Source organism: Antechinus flavipes, chromosome 1, assembly GCF_016432865.1.
Source record: "Antechinus flavipes isolate AdamAnt ecotype Samford, QLD, Australia chromosome 1, AdamAnt_v2, whole genome shotgun sequence".
Lineage (NCBI taxonomy): Eukaryota > Metazoa > Chordata > Mammalia > Dasyuromorphia > Dasyuridae > Antechinus > Antechinus flavipes.
Genome location: NC_067398.1, coordinates 719587414 through 719606281, shown reverse-complemented (window position 1 = coordinate 719606281; position 18868 = coordinate 719587414). Strand labels below are relative to the sequence as shown.

Below are 18868 nucleotides of genomic sequence, written 5' to 3'. Positions count from 1 at the left end.
GTAGTGCCGGGGCCTTGCGAGGCATGTGCGCATGCCCAGCAGAAGCAGCGTCCACACGTGTCCATTGCGCCCAGCTGGATGTCGGACGTCGGTTCTTGGAGCGCAATTCAGCGGTGCTAGTGGTAACGCGGTGGCTGCTTCTCGCCCTGATCTGATGTTGTGAAGAGTTTGTAGGATCATCAGCGTAGAGATGGTGAGGAAACAAGCATTTCTTAAGCGCTTGCAATGGGCTGATCTGTGCTTTTCCGGTGACATTACCCAGCCCGCCAGGGGTGTGCGGGCTGGGACAGAGGCTGGGCAGGATCCTCGGAGCCAGGACGGTCCCCGGCCCCGGAGAGTCTCTGCCTGCGCCGGCAGGAGTCCTATCGAGAAAGAGTGCGGAGAGTCCCATCCACTACATCGGGGGCTGAGCCCGCGGGCTAATCAGCTACTGGGCTGTCCATTTAAAGGGAGGAAAAGATAAGGCGTCGGGAAGGAGACAAGGAAAAAGATTTTCTGAAAAGTCTTGATGGGAGTTTTTAAGGAACTTGATAAAGAGCAACAGATGAGTTTTGTTCCACGTTCCTTAACTGTGAGGGAGAGAACCCCGATCCAAAAATGACTATCCGAGACTTCTCGAAGCAAAAAGCAGAAAAGGTGTTGTTTATTAATAAATTCTCATGAGAATGAGCAATTCCACCGCGAGGAGGGAGAGAAGGCTAAAGAATTAGTAAAGAGATTCAGTTTTTACAGGTTCTGTCACAGAGGGTTACATCAAAAGTTGGGGAGCATTAAGAAATAGGTGCCCTCTCCCCTTAATTGAAAGTTAGGCATGGGTGCCAACAGACCTTCAAAATTCAGATAACTAAACTAACAGCATTCAACTAATCGTCTAAATATTGATAACACTGAATAGCGATAAATGTCATCATTTCAGGGTAAGTCAGTATTGGCTAATATACAGCATATTTATGCAGGTCACAGAAACATAGAAATAATGAATAGTAAAAACAGAAAAAGAACTTAAACATTCCTGGAAGTTCTTCACCTTATCTCTCCATTCCACACATTAACTAAAGCAGTGATTCTCAAAGTATGGTCTAGACTGAATCCTGGGGATCTCTGAAACAAAGGGTCTACAAATTCAAAAGGAGTTTTTATTTCCAGTATGGTAAATGTCTATAAATATAATCCAGATAAACAAAAACGCTTTGGCGAGATCCTCAATCGTTTTTAATAGGATAAAGATACTGAAAACAAAAGTTTGAAAACCACTGAACTATAGTTTTTTATTGCTCCACATCCTTCAATCAGACATGCAGTTTTGAGCAGGCCCTGGGTTATGACACATCATTACCCTCAAATAGGGGTAAAAGAAAATAAAGGCCTGCACCCCAGAATTGTGAGGAATGGGAGATGTAAACAGAGGAGGGGATCCTAAAAGAGAAATTAGATGCTCCAGATAGGCTGTAAACCCTGTGATACTGAGCCAGTGGGGAAACGGGAGGGAAATGCAAGATAGGATAAAAAGGGATATGCCTTTAAGCTTAAAACTCCCACTTTTATAAGAACATAAAATAAAATCTTTCCTGACTTCACCACAGAGTCTGTGGATTTCTTGGTAAGCCTTTGTTTCTTACATTGAAGATAAACAAATTCCCACATTGGCCAAAAAACATTTCTCAATTAACACCCTGAGTCGATCACCTTTCTGTCTAGGAAAGTAGATACCATGATTCATTCTGAGCTCTCTGAAATTGTGGTTTGTCAGTGAAGAGGTCAGGCAACCAAATGAAGAAGTCAGTGTTCCTGGGGGTCAGGCAACCAAATGAAGAAGTCAGTGTTCCTGGGGGTCAGGGAACCAAATGATGAGGTTAGTGGCAGGTTCGGCGTTCAGGGAACCAAACGAAGAGATTTGGCTCCCCTGGGATTTAACGCAGGGCAGGGAGTTGTGGGAACTCCTTCTGGCAGCACGGAGGTCCTTTGTAAAGGAATTTATGAACCCAAAAAGCTAGGCTGGTAAAAGAAATGTATTATTGGCATTGGGAAGTCAGCCTTTGCTATGAGTGAATAGAAACACTGAATTTCTTGGTGGCAAGGTCCTGGCAGAGAAGTAAAGTTTCTAGCAGAGAAATCCCGACAGAGAGATATAAAGTCTTGTTAGGGAAATAGGGGAAGAAGAAAGGGTAATGCTGAAAGAGAATATCATTTCAGCAGGCAGAGGGTTGCTGCCATGCCAGGAAAAGAGAGGTTCCTTGACATGGCCTATTAGGTCCTCCACAAGGACTGAGCCCCAAGTTGGCTCATTTTATAATAGAAGCCTGGGCTAGAAGCTCTTGATGGGGGCGGGGGCTGTTTGAGCTGGAATCAGAATAGGGAATCTTGGAATTGATTAATTTTCTCAATGAAGAGCTTAATGAATAAGGAGTGTTATCACTCATGTCTCAGGATAACAGAATGAAGCTGTTTGTCCTGTTTCCCTCGGTCGGGGTCTTTTACAGAGGCCAGGATTCTGGGAGACTTTCTCTTTGAAGGAGTTTCAGAGAGTTTCGGGGTCCCCCCTTCAGTTTCAGGCTCCCCTCATCATCAGGACATTGATCGAAGTTCTCGATATTACCCTAACTTCTGCTTTGGCTATAACTCAGAAATTTTCATATCTCATTGTTAGCATTACCTTGGATGAGATTATTGCTATTATGCCAGGCTAAGCCTCAGCCTTGGATCACTGCCACCATTCGCTGGCTTCCCATCTATGCACTTGCTGCTAAGTGAAGGTGGAGAAAACTTCCGAATGGGTCACTGCAAATTGGTGTTCTACAATCTCAAACCGGATCCTCATCACTGTTAGTCTACCTCTTTATCAACTTCCCTTTCCTTCCCTACAGTGGGTCTTCCAAAACTTCTCTTCCCTCCTCATTCCTCCCATGACTCCTTCCTTCTCCTACCCATTCAGCTTGAACCTTGAGAACTTCATTTTATAGATGAAATTGCGGATATTCACTGTGACCTTCCTCTTCCTCATCTCCCGGCACTCTGCCATCTTCTTCTCCTTCACCCCTGTCTCACAAGATGACGTGACCAAGACCAAACTCTACATCACATCCTCCAACAGACGGCCCCCTTTCTCTGTCATTCCCACTTTCCCTCCTTTTCAATCTCTGCATCTCTGATGGCTCCCTCCCTACAAACGTGCCTCTATTCCTTCATCCTGAAAAAAACTCCTTACTTGATCCTTTCATCCCATAGTTCTAAATAACTTCTGCCCTTTTAGGTAGTTCTCAAAAAGTGTCAACAACAGATTTTTCCATTTTCTCTCGCAATCTCTTTTTCACTGCTTACAATTTGGCTTCTGTTCCAACAAAACTGCTCTCTCCAAAGTGACCCTGATCTCCCTGGTGACAAGAAGCAGAATCTGGCTTGCACTGGGTCATACAGTAAGCTCCCTCTGAATACTCGACAGCCCTCTGATCTTCCCCTTTCCTCCCAGGGCCAGGGCCACGCAGTTCTCAGGTGGTCCCTACAAGGGTCTCTGCTCTTTTAGGCTTCCGTGACGTTCAGAGACGTGGCCGTGGACTTCACCCTGGAGGAATGGGGGCAGCTGCGCCCTTCCCAGAAGGAGCTGTACCGGGACGTAATGCTGGAGAACTACCGGAACCTGGTGTGCCTGGGTAAGGGGCTCCCTGAGCTCTCAGGGTGTTCTTCTGCTCCACGTGGTGGGGGTGGTTGTGGGTACTTTTGCCCTCTTACTGCACTGGCAGGGCAGCTGCCTCTCACAGGCCCGGCCCTAATACCGACTGGCACAGAAAATGGAACCTGCCTCGGTGGGTCCGCCCCAGAGAAGGGTCCTGGTGGCCCCTCACTCCTGGGACCCGCCATGCTGGCACCCAATGGTGTAGATAGGCTTGTTTCATCCTGTATTTCCCAATTCTTCAAACTATCCCTTGCTCCCCTTCCCTCCAGAAGGAGGGATGCCTCCATGTCCAGCTCTGGTAAGGGCATTGTAGAAGCTTCATGCCCCAGTGAGGGGATTCCCAGAGACTGGGCTCCATTGTTTGCTCAGGTCAGAGATTCCCCCCGAGTCCCAGAGCAGCTGCCAAACCTCCCCATCTCCTGGATCACATGAATATGTTTTTTCTCAGCCCAAATTCCCCTTCCTAGGAATGCAGTTCTGCATCCTTCAGGGCCTTGTCCTGCCTCCTGGGCTCCCTCTGGTGTCTGTCTGTCCCCAGAGAGAGGTTCGCGGATTCTAGTTGGGTTGTCTCTGAGGTCACCGCTTTCCCCATTTCCTTGAGCAGGACTTGCAGCCTCCAGTCCAGAGGTGATTTACCAGCTGGAGCAAATGGAAGATCCTTGGGTGCCTGAGGGAGAGATCCCAACCGCCAGCTGTCCAGGTGAGTGAGGGAAAGTCAGGCAGGGGGTTCTGTGCAGGGCTCCCCCAGACACATGGAGCAGAGTCTAGAGAGGGGCTGCGATGGAGGGCCTGATCTCCCCACGCAGAGCCCCTCCCGCTACTTCCGGCCATATCTCACTCTTTGCTCAAGGGTAAAATACCCAATCCCAGGGCATTGGAAGCCCTGCTCTGAAGCCTCTCTCCTGTTCCCTGTGGCAGGTATCCCATCTGCCATTCCAAGCCTTTTCTTTGGCTGCCCCCCTTGCCCAGATGCTCTTCCTCCTCACCTCTGCCTCTGGGACGCCGGCCCCTCTTCATGGTTCAGCTTTTATCTTCCACATTGGAGCTCTTTCTTTTGGGTATTTCCTAGGGTTATGTAACTAGAGGAAGCCCGGGCTTTCCCTAGTTGTAGACAGAGTACACCCTCAGAGTCTGCTTTCCTCCTGTCCCAACAGGTATTCCCTTATTCCTTTTGCTCTTAAATGACAGAAGTGACTAATAAATCTTGCATGAGCTGTTACGTGTTTAACCAATCAAACCTCAGAGAGCTTGGGTGGTTTTCAGCCATTTGCCATTTCAAACAAAGCTGCTGTGAGTATTTTTGTAGTAAAAGTTGGGTTTTTTTCTGTAATAGCTTTATGATATAATTTATATATAAAGGATCACTGCATGAAAGGGACAAACACACTTCTGTCGTGCTGCCTGAAAGGTTGCCCTGATACTGTGCAAAAACTGGCACTCACTCATTCTTTCCTATAGAAAGTGGGGTTTTAGTTGGGACTTAAAGGAAGCCGGGGAGGTCAGTGGTCAGAGCAGGGAAGAGGGAGCATTCTAGGCATGAGGGATGGCCAGAGAGAATGAGAAATGGAGAGTCTTGTTCATGGAACAGTTAGGAGGCAGATGTCCCTGGATCAAAAAGAGTGCTTGGGGAGGAAGGTGTAAGCAGACTGGAAAGGGAGGCTTCTGGAGGCAAGAGGGATTCCCTAGAGTTCGTTGAGTAGGAGAATGACACGGAAAGATCTGAACTTTAGGAAAATCTCGTGGCTGATTGGAGGATGGATTGGAGCAGGGAGAGGCCAAAGGGAGACAAACAAGCTAGTTTAATAGACCACGTGCGAAGTGTTTAAAAGTCTGCCAGGGTGGGAGCAATGTCCGAGAAGCGAGAAGGTCTTACTGGGGAGAAGCCCCCAAAGTGAAATGGGCGGGCTGGTGGCAACAGGTGTGGAATGAGGGATGCAGAGGAAGCCAGGATGTACAGGGGCGTCACCCTCTACAGTAATAGGGAAGGCAAGGGGAGAGGGAGTTGAGCATATCCATTTCTTCCAAGTTCCACCAATAAAATGTTGTTCTTTAAAAAAAGACAACACACTCATTGATAAAGTAATAGTTAGGAAGTGGTGTCTCGGCTAAATTTATTTATTATTTTAATTTTTGTTGTGGCAATTGGGGTTAAGTGACTTGCCCAGGGTCACACAGCTAGGAAGTATTAAGTGTCTGAAGCCAAATTTGAACTTAGGTTTTCCTGACTTATGCTAACTTTAAATATATATTTTTCTTTTTTTATTATTAGAGAGTTTGGACAGATTTTTTAGGTGCTATTGACCATTTTGACCATTAATTCTTTTTGCAGGTAGAATTTAAAATTATGTCACTTTCTTATAGATATTGAATGCCTGGTTTTTAGCAGAAATAATTATTATAAATTTTTCTTTCTCTTGGAATATGTACCTTTTCCTTTTCTGGGTTCTTGATTTTTTTTCCCCCTTATGGGGTTATGGGGAAAAAACACCTTTAATTCTGTAAAAATCAGTGAATGTATGAGAATTCCCTTAATAACTATACAACATATGTAATTTTTGTTTAAAATTTTTATCCTGTACTTTCTATTCTCATAATTTGTTTATTGACCCAGTTGTTTATTGGCTATTTCCCACATTATACAATGTGAGCTGTGGGTATATCTAATTGATTGTAACATGACTATATAATTTTATAACGGATTTTATTGGCTAATGATTTTCTTGCCCAACGTGGCATGATCTTGGATTGTCAAACCCTGTGTCTTACATTCTGATTCAGATGATCTTTTCTGCTCATTGATGTCTTCCCATCTCTTATCAAATACAAGATAAATTTGGTAAAAATTGCTTTGTGGAGTTATTTGAGTTTCACATATAAGTCCTTTCTTCTTTTCTCATCTGTCTGCTTCCTTTTGTTCTTCCATATACATTTTTATTAATTTTGATTAAGAAACTTGTTATGTCATTTTTCTTAAGAAACTTTGATTTGGTTGGTAATATCTGATATCTAAAAATGGATTCTCCAGGGATCTTGTCTTCCTCAGTCGTCTTGGGAGACTTTATCCAAATCTGAGTTAACTTGATCTAAGGCTTTCACCTGATCTTTGAGCCTAGTTACCATAGCAGAAAGGAAAGGAAGGTTAGGGTGGGGTAGAGTCCCATGTGATGGAGTCCAATCATGGCTCCCTATGTTCGTAGTACTAGGGTTGCTGTTACTTAGCTCTGCCTTTTTTCCCCCAAGCCCTCATTTAACAACTAGTTCTAGAAACTTTGTAAGAAACAGTCAAGCTCATTAACTTATAGGATGCAGATTCCATCCTTTTTTGGGGAAGGGGGTGGCGGGGGAAGTGTTGGTTAAAAATGAGCAGATTTGTCCTTGCTCTGTTCTCCATAATTTCCCAGAAATCACTGCCAGGGGCTTTTCAGTCCATCTCATCAGTTTCTTTTTTTGGTGCTCTGGAATGTATGTCATGGATTCCAGAACAAAGGAGCTTTATGGTTTTATTCTTTCATTTACAGATAAGGAAACAGATCCAGGATAATTAAGTGACTTGCCTAGGATCATACAAATAACAAAGGGCAGGGCCAAGATTTAATTGCTGAATCCTCCAATATTCAATCTTGGAAGTCATCTAACCTCTTTTGGGCTCAGTTTTCTCACCTACAGCATGAGAAGGTTGAACTTGATCATTACTGTTCTTTCTCCTAGAGCTATTCTCTCTGCCTCTATATGGCTGCTGACCTGATTCAGGACAGCCTTCGGTGTTCGGCTTATTTGTGTTTTATATTGAAAGTGGATTTTTTGTGGATTACATTAGCTGGTCCTTGACAGCATGATACAAGTTTACTCTGTTGTCTTGGTTCCATCATGAAGAAATGCAAAATTGGACTTGGAGTCCAAAGACCTTGGTTCAGGCCCTGATTTGGACACTTGGAACCCTCTCCATATGTGTCCTTAAGGAAAGCATTAAGTTACTTTGAACCTGAGTTTTCTCCTTTGAAAACTGAATGACTGACATATCTATTGTTACCAGGTTATGTTAAGAAACAAAGTGAAAACTACAATATCATCTGTCCCACATTTTTTAAGTTTGATTGTGATTTTTCTGAATGGAGAAAATGGGGAGATAGAGTTAAATATTCTGTATTGGGATCAGGGAATATTCATATTTTTAAAATTTCTTTCAGATTTTAAAACTAGGTCATTTCCAGAACTGGACCTTTCTATGGAAGTATCTCATGAGAAATTTCTAACAGGTGGTCCTTGTGTCTGCCCACCGGGAGAAGACTTGGAACATGATGTCTGGCTAGAGAGGCAGTGGAGCAATGAGGAAAATGGGCATATGAGACTTACTGAGCCTCAGAAGATTCCCATCAGAGAGACTTATGACTGTAAGCAGTGTGGGAAAACCTTTCTTCATAGATCAGGACTTAATGACCATCAAAGAGTTCATACTGGAGAAAAGCCTTATGCGTGTTCTCAGTGTGGGAAATTCTTCAGCCGCAAGTCAAACCTTACTTCCCATTACCGAGTTCATATGGGCGACAGACCTTATGAATGTAACATTTGTGGGAAGGGCTTCCATCAGAGGTCAGGCCTTGTTGAACATCAGAGAATTCACACAGGAGAAAAGCCTTATGAGTGTAAAGTATGTGGGAAGACTTTCCGACAAAATGTACATCTTACCGGCCATCTGAAAATTCACACTCGAGGGAAATCTTTTGCCTGTTCTAAATGTGGGAGATCCTTCAGCAGCAAGTCAGCCCTGACTTCCCGTTATAAACTTCATGTCGGTGATGGACCTTTTGAATGTGAGGAATGTGAGAAGGCTTTTCATCAGAGATCAGGACTCGCTGAACATCAGAAAATTCATCCTGGAGGGAAGCCTCATGAACAGAAAGCCTATGGGAAGGCCTTCCAACAACATGTATACCTGACTTCCCGTGAGGAAATTCACAGTAGAGAAAATACTTTTATATGTACTATATGTGGGAAGTCCTTCACCTGCAAGTCAACCCTCACTTCCCATTACAAAATCCACTCTGGCGACAGACCTCATCAGTGTACTGAATGTGAGAAAGCTTTCCACCACAAGTCCGACCTTCTTCGACATCAGAGGATTCACACTGGAGAGAAGCCTTATGAATGCAAGGAATGCAGGAAAGCCTTCCACCAGATCACACACCTTACTCGACACGAAAGGATCCACACTGGCGAAAAACCTTTTGGATGCTCTAAATGTGGCAAATTTTTCAGCTGCAAGTCGTACCTCGTTTCCCATTATAGAATTCATGCTGACGACAGACCTTATGAATGTAAGGAGTGTGGGAAGGCTTTCCGCTGGAGCACCAAGCTCACGCGACATCAGAGAATTCATACTGGAGAGAAGCCTTTTGAATGTGAGGAGTGTGGGAAGGCCTTCTACCGGAGGTCAGGACTTACTGGACATCAAAAAATTCATGCTCGAGAGAAAACATAGGGAATTTAAGGTATCAGTACCTTCTGCCAAAAGGTAGGACCTAGTTGTTGCTTTCTAAGAATTCGTGCTAAGGACGTCGAGGACACATCTTGTGTGTGTAAACTTTCTGGGAAGGCCTTTCTCAAAAGCCAGTAGTTTGTTCAACAGCAAAGGATTCATACTGGAAGGAAGCTTTGCGGATGCAGATTCTTAGGATGTTGTACGTATCAGGAGTTGAACTGGACCATACTCTTCAGTGAAGAAAATTTGAATTTAAACTAAAAGGGAACTCAAAGAAGATCTAAATATAAAATCTAGACCTTCTTTCCCTGATATTTGTGACAAAGTAATCAATGTATAGTTGTATTGCAAGATTTCTGATAACTACAAAACTCCTGTGGAGCCAAGTTACTCAAAAGCTTTCTCTTTGAAAATCAAGGCCAAAGTAGCTTTATTTTTAAAGCATTATGTAGACCTTTAAACACATCTCCAAGCAACTTCCAGCAGCATTTACCCATATTTCTAAGCTTGCATAACCTTTGACCTAACAAGAAAGAGACATTTATGTCCCCAAAGAGCATGTCAGTAAAGCACCTTGCTAAGCAAGCACTAAGATCACAGAAAGAGCGAAAGGACCCATATATCCAGAAATAAATGTAGCATCCTTTCTTGTTGATATAACAAAAGGACTGGAAACACTAAATGCCCCTATCTGTGGAATGGCTAAACAAATTTTGGTATATGAATGTAACGGAATATTAATTGCATTTGCAAGGATGACAAAAAGGATGGAGTTGGAGAAATCAGGAGAGATTTGTATGGACTAATGAAGAGTAAAATAAGCAGAATCAAGAGAAGAGTTTATATAGTGACTATAGCATTGTAAGAGGGAAAGAGCTATGCTAAGTAAGCAGTGATGACTCCGGAACACAGACTGATAAGTCATGATATGCAGAATGAGACATACGTTTCAGCTGGTCGATGAATGGATCTATTTTCCTGACTCTTTATTAAAAGGAGCGGCTTATGTTGGAGGGAAGTTGAGGAATAGGAAAGTGCCCAAAGACAAGAAAGTAAAGATCACAATTGAAACCCTTAAGAATGCACTAAAAATAGAAGGAAATTCAGGGGAGGACATAGAGCCATGAAATGTCACTACCTTGTGTTTAATCATGAACTTTTTTAAAAACTGCAATAGAGAGATTTATGACAACATGTGCAATACTCTTTTTCTATTCTTTGTATGAGGAAATATTCATCTTAGTTTAATGTTTGTCAAGTTTATGATAATTTTTAGAAATTGAAAACAAAGGGCAGCTAGGTGGTGCAGTAGATAGAGCACCAACCCTGAAGTCGAGAGGACCTGAGTTCAGATCCAGCCTCAGACATATAACACTTCCTAGCTGTGTGACCCTGGGGAAGTCGCTTAACCCCAGTTGCCTCAGCCAAAAAAAAAAAAATTGAAAACAAAAACTATCAAAGCATTCCCCTCACCCCCACCTCAGATCTATCTGGGATTGTAATTAATGTAGCTTTGGAGAAGAAAAATATCTAGGGTAGGAGTTAGTCTCTTTTGGAGGAATTTTTAACTGTTTTCACATCTCGAGTGATTTTGGGACCATCTTTAGGATCCACAGGGAAGGTGCTCATCATCATCTTAATAGAGCCAAGCTAGATTCTGAAATTCTCTGTTTGTTGTTACTATTAATACTCCAGTAGGGTTTTAACATGCCTAAAAATTCATTTTCTTTCCAAAAGCAGTTAGTCTGCTAGCTTTAGGACTACAGGTTTACTGAGGCTTAGGAAGAACTGGTTCCTAGATTTTCCAGAACTGAGTTAGACTCCCCACAGGAACCTTTAGATAAATTTATTTTAAAAAGCAACTTTTTTTTTTTCCATTTCAAGCGAGTATCAAAATTTTATACGAACACAAAATTCAGGTAACGATAAAGACATGAATTAAATATGTAATTTTAAAATTTAAAATAGTAGAAGGAAGGAAACAAGCCTTTATTAAGCATCTCATTGTGCTAAGTGCTTTACAAATATTTGATCTTCATAACAACTCTGGAAAGTAAGTGATATTATTATCCCCATTTTATAAATGAAGAAACCGAGGAAGACAAGTTAAATGGTAACCTATCCAAGACTACACACCTACTAAATGTCTAAAGTGGGATTTGGATTCAAGTCTTTCTGACTCCAGGCCCAGTGCTGTATCTGCTGTATCATTCACTTGCCCCTAGAATATGGAAAATAAGGTTTTATAAAAGTCCATCTGTAAAATAGAAATTAATATTCCATAGTTAGAGATGCCTTCCTCTGTGACAAATGAAGTAAGTGCAGAGAGATTATATTTTTCAAAGTAAACATCAGGGCCCTGGATGCAAAAGAAATTTGACAAAGAGCCCAGCACATTGATAAGTAATAAATATTTATTGACTACTTACAACAATCTCTCAAACTCAGACGTGGATGGTTTTTCACACCTACTCAGGGAATGAATTTGAGTTGGGGGTGTGTGGGGGGGAGTGTTTAATCACGTAATTGTGTCTGACACTGGGACATGGGGTTTTCTTGGGGAAAAAAGATTTGGGAATAGTTTGCCATTTCCTTCTATCCTGGACTGAGGCAAACAGAGGTTAAGCCCGGGGTCACACAGCTAATAAGTGGCTGTGGCCAGGTTGGAGTTCCCAGCACGATCTGTGGAGCCATCCAGTTGCCATGTGTGTGTATGGATATCTATAAATACATATTATAGTCATAACTCTTTGGGACCCCATTTGGGGTTTTCTTGGCAAAGAAATGAATGGTTCACCATTTTCTTCAGCCCATTTTACAGACGAGGAACTAAGACAAACAGAGTGAAGTGACTTGCCCAGGATCAAACCACCAATAAATGTCCAAGGCCCCATTTGAACTGAGGAGGATGCGGCTTAATTCCATGTCCAGCTAGCTCTGCTGCTGCACAAGTACTGGTGCATAATTTTTTTTAAATTTTTTTTTATTGTGGTGCATAATTATTGTGCTGCACCGGACATTAGAGCCAGGTCAAACCGTTCTTCACAAATGACGACCTCAGCAGTCGCCTCCCTGTGGGAGCACCTGGTCAGAAGCTTTGTTCTTTTAGGATCATCACCTCTCCCAGGTTGTGAGCGATTTCCTCGGGACCAGCAGATTAAGCACTGTCCTGGTTTGTGGGCTGTCTTTTTATTTTGTCTTGTCAACTGACTCATTGTAATATAAAGAGTTTGTTTTGGTCCCATATTTTTCTTATCAGGTTCTTGAGAATTAAGAAATCTTTCTGTTAATTCTGGACAATCCGAATTTTCTCTGGCATTGTTAATATCAAACACGGTTTACATTCATGAATCTTTTGAATTAAAAAAAAATTCAGTTTCTCCATCACTCACTGTTTTTTGTCCAGTATTTTCTCCACTGCAAACTTGTCTTTGCTTCTCTACTTTGTGATGTAGTTTTGTTGGAGGCCATTCTTAACTGCAGACTTGAACATTTTAATCTCTGTCCTGAAACAAACTGCTGACGAAGCAGCCCCCACAGTCCCACGAATTATATATAGTTCCTGCCTGCCCTGCACACTTGCAGGAATAGCTAAGAGTAGGAGGAGAGAACGAAGCTTCTCCTTCCCCTAATTCCCTTGCATACAGCAGGTGACTTAACATTGTGGCAATCTTATTACCACTTCTCCAAACTTCTCAGAATCCAGAGAGGTGATGGACTCACACTATAAAATGAGATATTTTGGGATATGACCAGTATGAGGATTTGTTTCATTGAATGTTCCAAGGACTGACTTCCCTTCTTTATTTTTTTCTTTCTTCTCTTTTCTTCCCTAATTCCTTTTTCCCTTCTTTCTTTCTTGCTTTTTTCTTCCTTTCATCATTTCCTCTGTCCTTCCTTCTTCCTTCTTCCCTTCCTCCTTTCCTCCCTTTTTTTCCTGTTGAGCTAAAAAAATGGAAAGAACAAAAAATTTATGCTTTCTGAAAATAATTTTTAAAACAAATGTAACCTTATGCATTCTTTCCTTTTAATAGATATCCCTATTCCCTGCTCAGGCTAAATTCTCTCCCTTTAACCCTATCTCATCCCGCCTTGTCTGGTATGTAACCCCAGCATTTATCCCCTCCTGTGCACCTTCAGTCTTCCTACTCCTGGGTCTTTACCAACTACCTACAAATATGCTCCCTTCTCCTCTTAGGGTATTTCCCCATCCCCACTTGCCTTGACAACATTGTAGTTTACAACTGGTGCCTTCTGGTCCATCCAGTGAGCAAATGAGTAAATAAAATATTAACTATATACAGCCCTTTCCTGGAGTTTGTATAGAGGGGAAAGGGCAATAGATTGAGAAGTCGGCAGAATTAAGTGAAAACTTGAACACAGGCACATGTCGAGCAGTGAGCCAATGAACGAGGAGGGCCTGAAGATGAGAAGTCAAGCTCATGAGATGATCAGATGGAAGAGAATGAAGAGTACAAGTGTCAAGGACATGGGCTACTTCTCCCTGTAAAACTGAAGCAAAGAAGAAGAGAATAGAAGAGAATAGAAGGGAATAGAAGGCAGCTGATTACTGAGGATCTTTGTTTTCTCTACAAAAAATTGAGGACCTCTGCTGAGGAGGAGGTGTGACTGTTTAGAATAGCCATGATTACAGAATGTAAGTACTTGGCAGGTCATGGACATTTAGACATGGAAATCCAAGTTGCAATTGGACAATTTGTGATTAGTTAATTATCTATGATTAGAGAAGGATGACTCCAGAGGTACATTTGTGGCACAATATGAGGGTGAAATTAATCAGAATTTGCTAAGGGATAATAGGAAAGAGGTCATGATTATGGAAAAGAGGAACTGGAGTGATGGGAGGCTTTAGAAAGGATGAGAAGATATTGAAAGAGAGAAGGCTTTGGTCAGAAATGAGTTTGGGGAGCCTATGTATGGCTCAGGGAGAGTAAAAAATAAAGATGATGGAAGGTTGATGAACCAAGATGTCCAGGAAGACATTTGTGTAATGAGACCCCAAGTATAATGGCAATAGTTAAGGTGGAGAGGAAGCCTTAATTCCTTGAGAAAGAATGACCAGAAAATTGTTAGACTGAAGCAATGATTTGCACCAGTTGATAAAACATGGTGATAATCATCCTCAAAGAGCAATTGCTAAGTGTTGGAGGGAAATGGATGTTTGGGGAGTGGAATTATGGAGAATGTCTATTCCTCCTTTCCAATGCTTCATATAAGAAAAGAAGCAGTTAATACTAGAGATGGTAAATGAGGATAACATTTTCTTTTGGGGAGAGCTAGGTTTCTATTAGTGCTAGGAGATAGAAAATGTATAGTTACAAGATCTACGATAAAGGGGAATCTGTTCAAAATAGACCAAGTATTTCAGAGGATGCAATGAAATAGGCTAGGAGGACAGAGGATGATATAGACTATGGAAAAGTATGAGGTGAGTGGGAATAAGTACGAGAAGATTTTGGAAGGAAGATTTTCATTTTAGTAAACATTGTCCTGAAGCAAGAGAAAATGGGCAGTGAAAACTAGAAATTATTCCATGTTAGGATTTAGAATGACCACTGCAGCACTCTAGGATTCCTTTGTGACATAAGCATGGAGTCCCCACAGAGCTTTATGGTTTCTGATGACATGATTTTGAGCAGGAGAGCCCTGGCTCCTCTTTCCTTTCTTTTCTTTTGGATTTGACCCTGCTCTTTTTTTCCCCCTTTTTAATATTTTCTTTTATCTTTAGTAAAAGTTGCAAATCTACATGGCTTAATGTCTAGAGATATTAGCAGTCAATACAGGTATCTAGTGTAATCCACTGGATGATATTGTTTGAAGTTCTTTCTGTAATATATTTCAGTATATATATCAAGAGTTACTCTTGATAAATTCATTACTTAAAAACCATATGCCAATAAAACTGACAATTTAGATGAAATGGTTTAATATTTTAAAAATATGAAACAAAAATAACAAACTCTCAGGAGAAAAAAAAATTGAACAAACGATAAATAAACTTTTAAAGAGAAAACTCTTGAGGACCAGATGAATGCTAGGAAATCTTCAAAGAGCAATTAATTTAAATATTATGAAAATTGTTAAAAAAAAAAAAAAAGAAGAAGAAGAAGAAACCTACTATTTCTTCTTAATGATACAAATATGGTCTTGATGCCTAAAGCAAAGCAAGTTAAAAGAAAGCTATAAATCAGGATGCTTGATGAACATTGATGCAAAAAATTGAAATAAAATATTACTAAAGAAACTATAATAGCATCACAAAGATTACACATTTTCACTAAAGCAACAGAGGTTAGAATGTCGTAAATAATACATGTCTAAAATCAAGAGCCTGCATTATATGTGTTGAGGATGAATTAGAGTCCTTTCCAATAAGATAAATAAAGCAAGAAAATCTAATGTCACCATTACTATTTCACATAGTGCTAATGATGGTAATTATTGCAAAACAAAACAAAACCCCAACAACAACAAGAAAACAAGAAAAATTGAGAGAATAGGCATAGGCAAAGAATCCTACAATACCATTTAAAAGTTAATTATATTAGTAACTTTATAAAAATTGCAGCATACAAAATTAATCTTCATTTTTATTTTTATTTTATTACTGATTGTTGTTTGTCTTTCATTCTCTTTTTTTTTAATTTTTATTTAATGATTACTTTATATTGACAACATTATCCCTTGCACTCGTTTCTTTTCCGATTTTTTTTTCCCCTCCCTCCCTCCACCCCCTCCCCTAGATGGCAAGCAGTCCTTTATATGTTGGATATGTTGCAGTATATCCTAGATACAATATATGTTTGCAGAACCGAACAGTTCTCTTGTTGCATAGGGAGAATTGGATTCAGAAGGTATAAATAACCCGGGAAGAAAAACAAAAATGCAGATAGTTCACATTCGTTTCCCAGTGTTCTTTCTTTGGGTGTAGCTGCTTTTGTCCGTCATTTATCAATTGAAACTCAGTTAGGTCTCTTTATCAAAGAAATCCACTTCCATCAAAATATGTCCTCATACATTATCATTGTCGAAGTATATAATGATCTCCTGGTTCTGCTCATTTCACTTAGCATCAGTTCATGTAAGTCTCGCCAGTCCTCTCTGTATTCATCCTGCTGGTCATTTCTTACAGAACAATAATATTCCCTAACATTCATATACCACAATTTACCCAGCCATTCTCCAATTGATGGGCATCCATTTATTTTCCAGTTTCTAGCCACTACAAATAGGGCTGCTACAAACATTTTGGCACATACAGGTCCCTTTCCCTTCTTTAGTATTTCTTTGGGATATAAGCCCAATAGAAACACTGCTGGATCAAAGGATATGCACAATTTGATAATTTTTGGGGCATAATTCCAGATTGCTCTCCAGAATGGTTGGATTCGTTCACAACTCTACCAACAATGCATTAGTGTCCCAGTTTTCCCGCATCCCCTCCAACATTCATCATTATTTTTTCCTGTCATCTTAGCCAATCTTTGTCTTTCATTCTCAAAGAAAACTGATGACAACAGAAGGGTGATGTCTTGATTTGAAAGTGAAATTAGATTTAAATGACACAGTCTTCAGTCTCTCTCACAGGGTCATTTGATTCTAGTGGAAAGACATAGGTCAGAAATGACCCCAAAGGCAGTGTTAAGCTAAGGTCTTTCCCGGATCTCAGTTTGTCTGAGTCAACACCCATTCATTGATTTAAGACTTGCTAAGAAATGATGCCAAAAATACCCTAATTAGCCTCCTCATGAAAAAATAAACCCTACATCCTGCTATTTATACTGAGCCATCAAAACCTAAACAATGACCAAGTGAGGTTTGGACTGGAACTTATTGACTAATCCTTGAGAGCCAGTATGATTTCGGTTTTAACCATAGTCCCATTTGAATCCCAATGAATGGGCTTTATCACAGCCTCGTTTTCCAGTTCTATTTCAAGAAATCATAAATGAAACCACATGGGTATATATATGTATATATGTGGGCTTTTGGCTCCTAGCTCATGGTTTTGAAGGTGCGACTTCTTTTGGTCATCTTGAACCTGAGTTCATCTACACCAGTAGCCACCCGGCAGTGTCACAACTGATGGCAGCCATTCTCATGATGTCATATGACATCAATAGTGTTTCTGTGGAATGGCCAACAATTTAAAAACTACAAAGGAGACTATTGCAATAAATTAATATTTGACAACAAAAAAAAGATAGAAAAATAAAAGAAAAAAAATTCCATTTAAAATAGTTGTGGAATGTATAAAATGTTTGAGAGTATATTTGCTAAAACCACATAGAAAGTATATGAATACAAGTATAAAACGCTCCTTACAAAAATAAGCTAGATCTAAACAATTGAAGAAATATTAATATTACTTAAGGGTAGTTCTTCAGTCATTATTTCAGTCACTTCCGACTCTTATGACTCCATTTGGGGTTTTCTTGGAGGGGCATGCCATTGCCTTCTCCAGCACATTTTACATTTGAAGAAACTGAGGCAAACAATGTTAAGAAACTTGCACAGGATCACACAACTAGTAAGTATCTGAGGCCAGATTCGAATTTAGATCTCCCGACTTAGGCTCAGCACTGCTTAGCTACTTGCTTATGGGTATACTGAGCCAATATGTTAAAAAAAAAAAAAAAAATTAGCAATACTCCCTAAATTAATTTATTTCTTACAATTATTAGACCAATATCTGCCAGGGTTTCCCTCTCTCCTATGTAACATGGAATAGGTTATATTTCCTTTGAAAAGTCATAAAACCAATACTGGATTGTCCTGAAAAAGAGATAAGGCTCAAGTTGTGTTTTTGATGCAGCTTTCTACTGACTTCTGACTATAACTTCCTGGTCAGAAGGTATAAAAAATCCGACCAACATGGGGTTGTGCCCTTTGAATTTGGTAGATGTCCAAAGATCACAGGAGTCATCATACCTTGCCCTGCTGACCAAAGGACTTTCCATATGGTGACAAGGGAGACAGAACTCCTGTTATAGCCTTGATTATCTTAAAGCTAAGTAAAACTCCTTTTGTTCATTGTTCAATGGCCTGTGACTACCTTATGTTGTTCTGTCATGAAGCTGAAGTGACAGGATGCAAGCCTCTAGCTACCAAATGATTACATTATACAACTAGAAAAAAAATTGCAAAATTCATCTGGAGGAACAAAAGATATAAAAAATCATACCAGAAATAATGAAGAAGTGGGAAGAGGGCCTTGTAGTACCAGAATACTAGCTATTCTACAAAATAATAATCATTTAAAGGGTTTGGTACTGGTTAAAAAATAGAATAAAGCAGATTAGGTATTTAACATATCAATGGTGATCTAGTATCCTAGTGTTTGATAAACCCAAAGATCCCATTGGGATCCAATTACCATTGGAGTAAGAACTCCAAGTAAGAAATGCTGGAAAAACTAAAAAAAATACTCTGGCAAGAATTAGATTTAGACCAGCCCTTCACACCGTACTCCAAGAGAAATTCCAAATGGATTGATGGCCTGGATATAAAAAGTCAAGTCATAAAAGCAAATTAGAGGAATGAAGAAGAAATTACCTTTCAGTGCTATGGAAAGAGGAAGAACTGATGACAAAGCAAAAGATAGAGTACATAAGAGAAGTAAAAGGACAAATATTGATTAAATAAAAACAAAGTTTTTGCGAAGCAAATCCAATGTGGCTAAGACAAGAAGAGAAACT

The 18868-nt window shown here is 40.5% G+C and overlaps 2 protein-coding genes across 2 annotated transcripts; both read left to right on the top strand.

Annotated features, from left to right (window-relative positions):
- The first annotated feature begins 50 nt into the window (after positions 1 to 50).
- LOC127548816 (zinc finger protein 90-like) lies at positions 51 to 4753 on the top strand. The gene is made up of 4 exons (XM_051976424.1): positions 51 to 193; positions 3521 to 3647; positions 4275 to 4370; positions 4740 to 4753. The coding sequence occupies exons 1-4, from the start codon at positions 191 to 193 to the stop codon at positions 4751 to 4753; spliced, it is 240 nt and encodes a 79-aa protein (XP_051832384.1). The 5' UTR covers positions 51 to 190.
- Positions 4754 to 8012: 3259 nt separating this feature from the next.
- LOC127548809 (zinc finger protein 345-like) lies at positions 8013 to 12536 on the top strand. Its single transcript, XM_051976413.1, has one exon. It carries the CDS (start codon positions 8013 to 8015, stop codon positions 9147 to 9149), a length of 1137 nt encoding a protein of 378 aa, XP_051832373.1. The 3' UTR covers positions 9150 to 12536.
- The last annotated feature ends 6332 nt before the right edge of the window (positions 12537 to 18868 follow it).